Source organism: Poecilia reticulata, chromosome 15, assembly GCF_904066995.2.
Source record: "Poecilia reticulata chromosome 15, P_reticulata-male-v2, whole genome shotgun sequence".
NCBI lineage: Eukaryota > Metazoa > Chordata > Actinopteri > Cyprinodontiformes > Poeciliidae > Poecilia > Poecilia reticulata.
This window is the reverse complement of record NC_088844.1, coordinates 18,972,014-18,985,247: the sequence shown is the minus strand read 5'-3', so window position 1 is coordinate 18,985,247 and position 13,234 is coordinate 18,972,014. Positions and strand designations below refer to the sequence as shown.

The 13,234-nt window shown below is 36.1% G+C and overlaps 1 protein-coding gene across 3 annotated transcripts in view; it reads left to right on the top strand.

Moving 5' to 3' along the window:
- eys (EGF-like photoreceptor maintenance factor) overlaps window positions 1-13,234 on the top strand; it is a 176,769-nt gene that overhangs the window by 51,564 nt on the left and 111,971 nt on the right. For all 3 annotated transcript variants that reach the window (XM_081616684.1, XM_017309076.2, XM_008429846.2), the window contains exons 16-22: window positions 1,186-1,299; window positions 1,772-2,005; window positions 2,830-2,952; window positions 3,052-3,165; window positions 5,412-5,525; window positions 6,595-6,708; window positions 10,382-10,579. In XM_081616684.1, the coding sequence (XP_081472810.1) occupies window positions 1,186-1,299; window positions 1,772-2,005; window positions 2,830-2,952; window positions 3,052-3,165; window positions 5,412-5,525; window positions 6,595-6,708; window positions 10,382-10,579 (1,011 nt within the window). The remainder of the gene's footprint in view (window positions 1-1,185; window positions 1,300-1,771; window positions 2,006-2,829; window positions 2,953-3,051; window positions 3,166-5,411; window positions 5,526-6,594; window positions 6,709-10,381; window positions 10,580-13,234) is intronic.

Sequence of the window (13,234 nt, the reverse complement as noted above, 5' to 3'; positions counted from 1 at the left end):
TACCACACATGCAATAAACCACAGTGGTTTTAAATCCCTGCTTGTGATGGAAAAAAAAAAAAAATTGTCCATCATAAATCATTTTGAAACTGCCCATCATTAATTGGACACATATCTTGCAATCCTGTACAATTCAACTTAAAAACAAGTATATCAGAGAGAACAACATCGTCATCCACCTTAACAAAGATTCAAATTGTATCTCAAAAACGAATCCTATATCACCGACATCTTTTTATTTTGGGTTTGGTGTTTTGCTATGACCTGACTAGGGTTGGTTAGATCATAGCCTGTTTGACCCATCCTTTTTAGACTTCTTACATAGTTTTGAACATCTTGTAATGTTATTTACTTAAAATATGTATTTTGCATGAGATGTAACAAAAATAGGAGTAAAGGTATGGCTTCAGAATGAGTTTATTATGCCGAAAACAATACTCGAAAGGAAACTATTTTAACATTAAACAAATCTTACTTATTTAAAGTAAATAAACCAGTGTCCTGTGATGGTATAGGGGTAGAGCACAACCCACTTATGGAGGCCTTAGTCCCTGACGTGGCTGCCACAGGTTCGAGTCCCGGCCTGATGACATTTGCCGCATGTCTTGCCCCTTTCTCATTACCCACTTCTTTCCTGTCTGATCACTCTCAATTAATTTTTTGGCTCTAGGCCACTAGAGCCAAAAAAAGTAAATAAACCAAATGACAAAATTGTGATTAATTTTGACCAAAGGTCATTCCTATTTCCTTAAATGAAATCATAACTTGAAAGCAGATTAATATATTCATTCCAGTTATTTTTGTCTGACACTTAAATTTGCTTCAAGATCTAAAACATGAAGCATGACCAAATAAAAGCAAAAAGAACTCTTCAAATAAATTACTACTTATTTGCTTTCTCATTGCATCAGAAAGCGAGTACTACAAGCCAACAGCTCAATGGAATCTGCAGGTTTTGCTTAGATAGAAACTGCTTAAACTGTTTTGAATGATTAATTTTACTGTGTTTGATAACAAGGATCAATTGGAACATGTGTCGTATTGAATTGAAGCGATTTTTTATTTTTTTTTTGCGAAGAGCTTCGAGTCAACATTTGTTGTGAATTCCATTTAAAAGAGATGTGAAAAACTTTTTCAGAGCCACTGCCATTTACTTGTCTTATGGATGCTATTCCAATCTTTCAGGTAAGAATTGCTCCATATCTTTGTCTGCATGCACAACTGACCCACACCTTTGCAGAAATGGAGGAACTTGTTTCCTTTCTTACACTGAGGAAGTACAGTGCATTTGCCCTTTAGGTAAGGATTTTTTAAATATATATATATAAATTGAGTTATGTGAATTTATCTAAATTCCTATTAGATTTAATATATGGGCTAAGCCTTTAGTCTTATTTATGATACAGTGTTGTGGTGAATATAGATTGCGCCATGTTAATATATTGTGTTTACCTGGACCTTTTCATGCTTAATGCGGTCTCCTTTGTGAGTTCTGTCTGTAATGAAAACATATTAATGTTGTTTATTGCTGTGAAATCAATGACAAACACATTAACCTCTGAACATAATCACAGTTTATTTGAAGCCACTACCAGTGTTTTTTTCTTTCTTTAAAATCAAGGTAAAAAACAGTAAAAATCAGCAACCATAAAAATCACAGGCAACTGGAGCATCATGTGAAATCAAAATATGTGAATCCTGCCATGTGTAGGTAGGCATAAGGAAACCGCTTACAGCACATCACTCTCTTCTTTGATCCTGCCTTTTTCAGGCTACAGTGGCGGAGACTGCTCATCGTCGGTGAACCAGTGTGTGTCAAATCCATGTGACCCTGAAGGGACCATTCTCTGTGAAGAGCTGAAAAGTACTTATAGATGTGTGTGCCATCATGGCAACACGGGGACACACTGCGAGACACCTATAAACCACTGTGTTGACGGCCTTTGTCAACACGGTTCAGTATGTGTGGATCTGTCAAGAGGTTTCAAATGCGATTGTTTACCAGGTGGGTTCACCCTTCAGCTGAAGCAGAGGCATTCCCTCGACTGAATCATGCATGTAGCAGGCACACTTCCAGCTGATGCTTTCACTTGTTCAGCTTTCTTCTCTGTAGGAGTTTAATCTCTTTGGCCTTAAGCAACAACCCGCAGTAGCCTTTATGCATTGTGTAAGTCGGGGCTTAGCTCATCAGGATGTGAGTTGACTTCAAAGCACTGATAATGCACAGGGTGTCTGTGTGTTGGATTTTTATCAAAGTAGAAGTCTACTGTTAGGGAATGTACAGGCAAATCCATACATTTTAGGTTTATATTATAATGACAAAATGACTGTCAAGCCTAATTTATCAATGCAAAAGTATCTTTTTACGTAGTAGTGGTAATACTAAAAGAACAAAAAGTGAAAATAAAAAAGCGTTATTGTCGATGACATAAAATATTATGATGGCCTGTGTTTCATCACAGGCCATATCAGCGACACATAATTTGCAACCCTGGAGAAGCTGTGATATTTCAATCACATCATCATATTGTATTTAATATTTGTATGTCTGCATGTGCACATGTATATGAGAGTTTTGCTCAGAATAATGTACCTAAATGATTACTTCACTTGCTTGACTATACAGCAGAAGAGGGTAAGTTTAACTAAGCGTATGCATCTTCCTCAATCTTTTCAGGAATGTTAGATTAAATGTACCATGTAATTTATTTGCCACACATCTGATATAGAGTCATCAATCAATCATATGTTAGTAGCAGTGGTTGCAGCAGTCGTGTAACAGTATTACAATGTTTTATCTAGAATGAGCTAATGGCCTGTTCTCTACAGGTTTAACAGGCCAGTTTTGTGAGATAAACAATGATGATTGTGAACTGGATCCATGTGGACTCCTCAGCATTTGTAAAGACTCTCTGAATGGCTATAATTGCTTCTGCGCACCTGGATTTATTGGTAAGTGAGAGCTATCTTGAAGTCATTCCTTATGAAATGATGTGGCTTTTTTCTGTTTTAAGAAGCAATCAACATATTCTGCCCTCAAACATTTTTTAGGAAATAACTGTGAGATTGAAGTGAATGAATGTCTGAGTCACCCTTGCGAAAATGGGGGGTCATGCATTGATGAGCTCAACTCATTTAGTTGCGACTGTCCTGCTGGAATAACAGGTGGGTGATAATGTCTTAGATTCTTTAAATTCCTTGTTAATTTAAGATACACTTTTAAAGCCTTTTTCAGTTATTTATAAATGATGTAGTCATAACAGTCAATAATTTATTTATTTATTTTTTTATCGCTAGTATCAAATCTGATGGATTTGATGGTTGTGAGTTTAGTTCACACTTTCCTCTGCTGCCATGTCTCCAAGGATCCTTTGACAAGTTGTCTGCTGATCAGTGTCACCTGTTATTCACTCACAGATCTCTGTGTTGTTTATTTAACTAGTGTCACAGCTGTCTCCTTAGTGTTATGACAGCCACTACAAAAGCTGCTTTTAGTAGCTTTTAAAAGAAACTGTAGGTGTTTAAAGAAGATGCAGCTCAGAGAATAAAAACTTACTTTAATATTCAAGTATGTAGGTGCACAATTATCAAATAGATTGCTATGAAAATGTGCACCTGCTTAAATGAGTAATTAACAGAATGATCAGTTGTATTGTAAATATAGCCAACACTGATTAGCTGACTGACATTCCTGTTCACAACTGAACAGTGAGAATTAAAATGCATTTAAAGTCCAATTTCAACATTAAATCAGGATGCCTCCCAAATATCCTTTGATGTTTTACTATCTTAACTCTGACTTTGATTTGCAACACTGCTTGTAAAGGATGAGTTTATGAATACACTATGCATGCTATTGATCTTTGACATTTTATGCGTTTTCAACAACAGGTGCATCAAGTTTATCAGTGTAATTTTGATTGATTGCTCCTGTGTTTTTTTATTGCATTAAAAAGTTGAACTCTGTTGTTGGCTTTCTGTTTATCGTTTTACAACCGTTTTTTTTTTTTTATTTAAAGTTTCCTGCCTGGAACAAAAAATGAACATCGACTTTTTTATTTTGTCTGGTTGATAATAAGGAACTTCTTAGGAAATATATTGAATCATACAATCAATCGATGATTGGATGATAATAACGTTGAAATGCTGACAGTGATGCATAGGAGACAAGATCAGGTGCCTTGTTATAGAGGATAAGCTACATGGCTCGCTGCTGATAAAACAACCAGCTGACTGAGAAAGAGGACACACTGAACTGCTCCACCACTTATTTAGCTGCTAATGGATTAAGTTATTTACACACTCAAGCACACAAGCAGCACACACAACTGCAATTAAGTGAGTACTGCCTTCATCGACACTTTTCTGCATTTAACTATACATTAGCAGTTTTGGAAAGATTATCCTACAACTCAATACAAAAGTTAATAAACAAAGAGTGAGAAATTCTGTAACTGAGTTTTCCACCATAGGGATTGATCTGAATAACTTCAAAGCTGCGCTATGTAACTTTGCATATTTGTTGAAACTGTCACATGGATGTCAACCAAAAAGAGATTCTATGTGACGTAGTGGCCTGTAGTTGACGTCCTGGCAGAAGATGTAGGCACCAATGCAGGTCAACAAACTGCATCCTCCCGCTTTCAGTAAATAAAGCCAAGCCAATTAATTTCTGTTAATTTAAATAACAAAATTTAATTCTGTTTTTAATTTGTTGGATTCCAATTATGTGATAAAAAATAGTAAAAAGTAAAAATCTGAACACATTTCAGATTTTTACTTTATTTAACATGTTTGCTTAAGAAAAATCTAAACACAGATGGAGATTGTTCTTGGTTTTCATGAACTTTGCATTTTTCCAAAGTGTTTGTGAAAGTCACTGTTTTCTTTCTTACTGACAATAGACTTTGACCAAAAAAAAAAAGAAAATCTTTCTATGTCAATATGAACTACATGCAAACCTTCGTGGCTCATCTTCAGGGAAGGTAGTGGGGCTATATTGCAAGTTCTGTCCTTTGTAGTGTTACAAGAGCAGCACAAGCAGTATTCTGTAATTACATGAATTGTTGGCGTAATTCAAAGACCCATTATCATGTTGGCATTTCACACTTTGTAACAGCCTCCTCTTGCGCTCACACAGGCTGTAAATGTGTGAGACAGTGATAGTGCAAAAAGGAAAAGGAAGCATCTTGTGGCTTAGTGTGTTTGCTGTTCAGCTGCTTTGTTGTCTTTGCCCAAAAAAAGGGGAGCAATGCACAGCCTATAATGGGTCTATAGAGCTGGTGTACCTATTTTGTACATCTTTGTTTTATCGCATTTATTGTTACTGTAAACCAAGCCGTCACATCGACACTTGTCATGGTTTTACTTTATTCATCTGTTGTTTTATTTCATGTTGTTTTTTATCACAGGTAACTTCTGTGAAGTCAATATAGATGAATGCATTTCCTCTCCTTGCCAGCACAATGCTACATGTGTCGACCTTCTTCATGGCTACAAATGTGTTTGCAAGTTTGGCTTTACAGGTTTGTACATTTTCTAAGGGGAATTCTTAATCGTTTGTCTCATTTAGATCTGTAGAATTTTCTGACTTTCTACCACCTACTCAAATAGTCTTGCTAGCCACGTGCATTGGATTATAGAAACATTGCTGATTTCCACTAGAAACTTTAAGTTGAACAATAAGCTCCAACAGTATTTTTTTTTTTTTGCTTTAAGTGTCTTTCATTCTTCTTAATATAGTAAGACTTTTAAAATGGCAAATTATCAATTCAAATTATTAAAGGTTTCCTAACATTTTTTCAGTGCACTTATTTTACACATCGATACAAATTAAAATCTGCAGTCATTGCAACCAAACTCACTTTTTCAAGACTATTGTCTTACAGTTCAATGTTCTTAAGCACATAACTGCTAACACCAATTGAAAGCAAGGTGGAGAGAAAAGCAATAAAAAAAAAATCAAGTTTTATTTTTTATTTTCTACAAAGACAAGTTGAGATTAATTGGGAGATACATCAATTCCACTCTTCAAAGTCAAACACAGTAATTGCTTTTCAACAGTTTCCTGACAACCCCAAATAATTCTCACAGAGAATGAATTATTGGGTAAATTACCAAAACTGTGGTTGTTTGCACAGGCAAATCTATGCTCACTAATTGGCTCGTTTCTATTTTTCCAGACATATTACAGATAATGTGTGAAATTCCATACTAAGTACACTGAACACTCTGCTTTTTTTTCCCTCCATGTCACATCACTTGAAATATATCACATTCTTTAATTCTGTTTCACAATCCCAGGTATCATTTTGTTTTGTTTGATGAGTAATATTTGCAAAGAGCCCTTTCTCTTAAACGTTTAATTTTGTCAAGTTCATGTTGGTTACCCGAGATATTTAGTTGCATTTTTCAATAAGATAAAAGATTGTTCTGAGTCATTAATGCTAAGAAACCTGTGGGACAGTAGTGATCCCTTATGACACATATCATGAACTGTTTGTGGCGCAAACATTAAATTAATTACCTGCATTATTTGTGCAAGTCACCCTTCACTACAACATATTTATCAGTTTGTGCTATTTTCTGTCAAAGGTACAGAATGTGAGCTTGACATTGATGAGTGTGCTTCATCTCCTTGCAAGAATGGCGCAACGTGCATTGACCTGCCCGGTAATTACTTCTGCCAGTGTGTGGCTCCATTTAAAGGTAATGAGCACTGAGAGAAGGGGGACAAAAAGCAAAGTTAATTAACTTCACATACTATTATTTTCACCCACCTGAACTCACTTCATATGACACGTTAAAATGAGTACGTCTTCATTTGGTATCTCAGGTTAAAGAAAGAATACGGGAGTGATTAGACTGATGTAAGCCCCGGTCAAGTTTGGGCCACCCAAGTGTCGACTTCATCACTTTGTTAGATAGAAGGAGTGGCGCTTTGCAACATTACCGGTGCATATAAAAGTAAAGGCTTTGAGGTGGTTTGAGAAATCTTTGATTTAGATTCCAGTATTCATTATGATCAGTACAGGTGCATATCAGATTAGAAAATCATTAAAAAATGTATAATTATTTTTAGTATTTCAGTTAGAAAGTGAAATTTGTGGTTATGGTCCGTGCAATATTGACTGTGGCATGATAGAACTTATATTGTGACTGCTGAGGTTTAAAAAAAAAATCAAGATTAATATAATGGTGTACTTCAGTTGCCCTGCTTTGCTGGATCTAATGTTTCATCTTCCTCTTAACAGCACTCCATTGATCCTCTTTGAATTTTAGGTTTGATGAGTTTGGCCAGTCCAGCACAGTTAAATCACTGCTAAAACCCAAGATACCAATCCATTTGACAGTGTCTGCAGGTGCAAAGCCCTGCTGGGAAGTGAAATCGGCATATCCATAAAGCTTTTCGGCAAACGGAAGTATGAAGTTCTGTAAAATTCCCTGGTAGATGACTACATTGATTTTGGTCTTCAGAAAACACAGTGAACCAACACCAACATATGACATGGCTCCCCAAACCACCACCAACTGTGGACGGTTCAATTGAAACCCAAGCCAGTGCCCCTCCAATTCTCTCCCTGACTCTGCATCCTTGATTTCCATGAAATGCCATGTTTCTTTTAATTTGAAAAGGAGGACTTTGGAACACAGTGCAACAGTCCAACAGTCTATTTTCTCCTTTGTAAGATGGGCCTGAAATAGTCTCTGGTTCAAGTTTGGCTTAATTCCAGCAATGTGACAGTTGTGATCTATGCCCTCTATGTATAAGGTTTAACAAAAGGAATGCAGCCCCCGGTCCTGAATATATCTGCCTTCAGTGGCTCTTGAGCATCTGCCCCCAAACTCTTGAATGTACTTTGCTTCACAAGCTGCAGTTAGCCTTCTGCTTGTGCATCTTTTTTTCTCCACACTTTTTTCTTCTTCTCAACTTTCCATTCACTTGATTAGATACAGAAATTTAACTGCCAGCTTCTCTACAAATATACTTTTGTTACTTTGTGTCAATGACTGCTAACAACTGATGAGTCATCAGTCGTCTCCATGTATGTGGAACTAAAACATACTGGATGCCGAACCTCAAGGACTGACTTTGGACCTCACGGGTGTAGACCATAAAATAGTACTTCTGGTTAAAAAATTCCTGAAATGTAACATTAAAGTTTTCTGAGAAAAATCATTTGGGGTTTTATTAGCTATAATCATATCTAAAATTCATATCTCAAATTGTCACAGTGAGAATTAACAGTTTGAGGCCTGTCCAGTGCATAGCCTGCCTCCTGCCCACTGGCAGCTGGGGATGGGCAGATATGTGATTATACACCACAAATCGATGGATTGATATTAGTTTCACTTTTTGAGTCAAATTACAGAAATTAATTCATTTTTATGTTTTAATTTATTGAAGTGCAGCAGTATTTTAATTCATTTCTAAGTGGCTTCAAAAAAGAGTCTGCCATTAACTTCAAATAACCTAGTTAAAATTTTTATACTTCAGTTCCTAAGAGCAGCTCATTGCAAATCATTAAAACATATGAAAGACATTCAGCCAGACTCTACCTTTACACAATTTGAATGAACCCTTGTTAAAACCGCAGTATCACTCTCACAGTTCTAATTAGCTCATTGGCTGTGAGGTCCTCTTGAAAAGACAATAATCAAGACAGCACTTCACAAATCTGAACCTTGCTGAAGCAAGGCAGAGGAAGTGATTACTGAAAAAAAAAACACTAATAATTTACACAAAGACACTTCAAACTGGCAATAGGAGTTGAGAAATTTTAGAGTCCAGATGAAAATCTAGCTCTTCAGTCTGCAATTCTAAGTGGATTAATACTTTTTTCTTTTATGTTTTATTTTATTTTCTTTTTCTTTTTTTTTAGAAATTGAACTACCTTCCAAAGCGGGTGTATGTACACCCTAAAAGAAATCAGGAATTGTACATAATACAATTGCCTTTAAGTGAACATTTAACTGTTTATTGTGTTTTTTAAGTTTTGTATAAAGTATATTCTTTCTTACATATAATTGTATTGGCAATGAGTTATTTTGATCAAAAACATTTTATTTATTTTTCAGAGATTATCAGAGGTAGGACAAAATCCCAAAGTGTTTGTTTTAGCTTTTTTATTATTGATTTATTGTTTATGGCATAATTCCACAAGTATTGCATGGCATCATTAGGTTTCTGCTTTATATTTATTTTTAATTTTTATTTCAGTTGCATGTTAGATTGCTGACATTGTTCATGTGTGCTTCACACATTGTATGTCTGGGAACGATTCTAATTGTGTACTTTAACATTTGTGACTGGGCACAACAAAACCAGCAACAAGTCTCCCTGGGTTATTTCCAGATTCCAGAGGTATGGATTCTGAGATTTCAATTTACTTCAAACACATAGAAATGTAAACAAAAAAAAAAAACTGTAGAAGATTTGACCATTTGAATGTTGGCACTCTGCAAACAAGATTGGTGAGAAAACAGGCCTCAATGTTTGTCCATTTGCCTGATGACATGTTGATGACTATGTTATCTTTAACCCAGAGAAAAGCGCAACATAAATAATCATCTTATTATAGGTGTTACAGCCACTAGAAACGGTTAGTCAGCACAGCGCACACCACTGCTCACCCACCTGGTCACCAACATAGCACACTCAGCCCATCTTTAGCAGCGCAAGAGCTGGTGGCGTCGTGCAGGTTTCCATGACAGGTAGTGTGGAGGTCGCTGCGGAACTGACTGAAATAATATATCGTTTTGAATTGAAAGCCTACTATATGCATCATATTACACTGCGAGTCTTGAATACACTTCACATACAAAATGTTTTTGTGAAAATCACAATTTTCTCTATTCTGTTCTGCTGTGGTGACTTGTTCCTGGTTTTACCATTGTGCGACATATTTGGCTTAAGTCTGTGTTTTACTGAGTTTTGAACACATTTACTTGTCATTGCTGTAGAAGAAGCAAAACAGATATTTTGTTTTAGGTGCTTATAAAACTAAATATTTTTAATTTTAAGCCATTTAGAGGGACATGATTGTATGGACTATGACAGTATTAGTCATACACAGACTTTAAATCTATTACTTGGATTATTTCACAGGATTTCAGAAATAGTTTTCAAGAAGTTGATTACGCCAGTTTATTTTCAATTAAGTAAAAGAGAAGCTCTGTCTTCCTGCTGTGTGCGTTTCTGACTTAATTTGTTTCTAGTTGCCCAAGTGAGCTTCACTGGGCATAATACAGTGTCCTAAGTAGATATTTATTAAACCCTGTAGGTGACACTCTTTTTTTGTTACAGCTGAATTGTATGTCTATAGAGATTCTTTTGTTCTGCATGGTCCCTCTATGTGTGTGTTTCCTTTCCTAACTTCAGGTTATAAGTGTGAATTCTTGCCCTGCGAGGCCAGTAATCCCTGCGAGAACGGTGCAGTGTGTGTGGAAGAGTTGGATCAGGACCGTTTTCCTCTGGGCTTCCGCTGTCACTGTCGTCAGGGCTTCTCTGGCCCCCGCTGTGAAATCAATGTGGATGAGTGCAGCTCCAGTCCCTGTTTTCACGGTTTCTGCTATGATGGTAAGAAACAGCTTATGTTGGCAACATTCTTAATAACAGGCCCTCAAGATGGGAGGAAAGCTCCAGACATGCATTCATACACACACTTGCGCACGCGTATACACACATTTAATTTGTTGTGCTTTGCGCCAGTCATCTTCTGGCTTTAAAATCTGTTTCAGGATTTTCTAAAGAGGCACAGTAGTAAGTAAGTCCCTGATATTTGTGAACATATTTATCTTTTTGGGAGGTCATTGGCTTCAAGGAGTTCTATTCAGTATGTAAAGTTTGGGGAGGCGAAGTTAAATCATTCTCGCAGTGTAATTATTAATGTCTACAGTTACCGTAAAACAAAATGTCCATAAAGAAAGTGGATAAAATACATTAAAATGTATCTCAAAATATTTTTAATTATGGAGAAAGATGTTTTCAGGACAGTTAGATTGTTAAATCACCTTCCTTTGAGTTTGTAGCAGATAACATATAAACCAAAACTACAGTTAATTGAGAACAAAGTAAAACTTTACACATGCCTTGAGAGAGAAATCATTTTGCCTCTTCAGTCTGAAGCTAAATGTCTGGGTGGGAGGCTTTCTTATTACTTAATAAAGCATATCTTAGGCTCCAGCAGTATTTATCAATGAGCATAATGTTACTGAGGAAAAAACGTTTGACCTAACAAGAGAAAGTTGCGGAAACATCATCACAGGACATATCCTGACAATATGTGCTCTATTTATTTAGGTTGTTGCTAAATAACAAGAAGAGCTGTTTTACCAATTCTGCCTGTCATGCTGGATTTGTCAACACTTGCAGCCTCTTGAAAATCTCTACATTGCAGTACAAGTCTACTAACAGTACAAGAAGTACATACTGAGCCTGCTTTAATAATGTAGCAACACTGACTGTAACAGTCTTGCTGTTCATTTGTGTAAGATGCTAATTACAGCTTAAGGCATCCCTTCTGCAATCATTAAACTTTTTAACGTGCATTTAGGTTTTATTTGGATAGATACCTCTATCCTTCATCCTGACGGATTTTACTGTATGTTTAGATTCAGAGATTCCCAGCGATGCAGAGAGAGGTGTGTAACCTGGAACTCTTCCTTTAGATTTAGATTGTCTTTTGACTAAACTCTGTATCAGCAGATCAGACCCGTACAAAATTTCTGCTCATTGCATCAGCCAACTATTTCATAATATTCCCAACACACACAAAAAATAAAAATTAACAAGATTTTGTCTTTGGATGACTGAAATTCCCAGGCCAGATTATTCAATTTTGGATTATTGACTGAAGTGCATAGCTACACAGTAACAGAAGGCTGTGAGGCACTCCAAGAAGTCACTTGGGTGTCTTTCTCAGTATTATAGTCTCCTGAAGCTGTCACAGAACAGGAAATATTTTTAGCTAGTTCACAATGTGTTGATTTATAAATACACTTTTTTTTAAGTTTTGACAATTTAATACATATTCAACATATCCATGTTGCCCATGATGCAAAATTGTGTAAAGCTGTGCATGATGTATAGTTGGGAATCAAAGTCTAATGACAGAAGGCAAGGTTATATTAATTCAAATAAACAGTAGTGTGTGTGTTCCTTATTTATTTTTTTCAGTCACATTTATATTTTTAGCACATAACATGTTTGTTATTAATGTTATTAATGTCAGTTTAGACATTAATAACATAAATAACACATTCCCACTATCTCACATTCATAACCCATTAAAAATTGCCCTCCTTTTGACGCCATTGTTGCCTCCCTTTAAATATCCTGAACATAGTAAAATAGAGTGGTTACATATGGATTTAAAACTGTGTTCACTGGTGTCTCTGTCTTGCTTTTTTTTCTCCTGAATTGTGATATTAATTTGACCCACTTTTAAAGCCGATGCTTTTGTAGGGTCACACTCACAGCTAATATGAATTACTTGGGAATAAATCTGACGTCAGGCATGAGAGTCCCACACATTGCTTTATGGAGCACACCTTACTGGTTCCTTATTATGACTATACAGAAATTAGTGCAAATGTTGTGGCTTAATGTAACTTATAGATGATAAATGACATAATTTGTAAGCCTAATTTGATTTCAGCCTTTATGTGTCATCTCAAGCATATGTAATTTAAAAACTAATTGATCATAGTGATAAAAATGATGCAAACTATAAATCATGAATTATCGTAATAAAAGGTATGAATTACTTCCCACTGACCAATGATTGTTCTATAATTTAATACATTTCTTTTCTACGTATTAGAAAGATAAGATAATTCCTGTGTTATTACATTTTCTGGGTAGGACATGATCAATGAAAAACATAATTCTGCAGCATAGAGTTTTTACCATCTAGCCTTTAATACAGTTTAATACAGCTACAGTTTCACCTTACTTGTTCTGTAAAACGAGATGCAATTGCAGTTGATTACTATCTAAGGATCACTGTCTGTTCCCCTCTGTGCTACCGCAGACCTCAGCCAGCTCTGTTGACCAATCCTAAGCATAACCAGGTCACCTTAGGTTAGAGAGCAAGGACCTCTACATCCCACTGGCCGGTGCTCGGCAACACCCAGCCACCAGGGACAGCATTGCATAGCCACAGTGGCTGAGATGAGTAATGCTGCTGCCACCCAGGACTTAAAGCATTTAATGAGAGTAATAGCATCTACA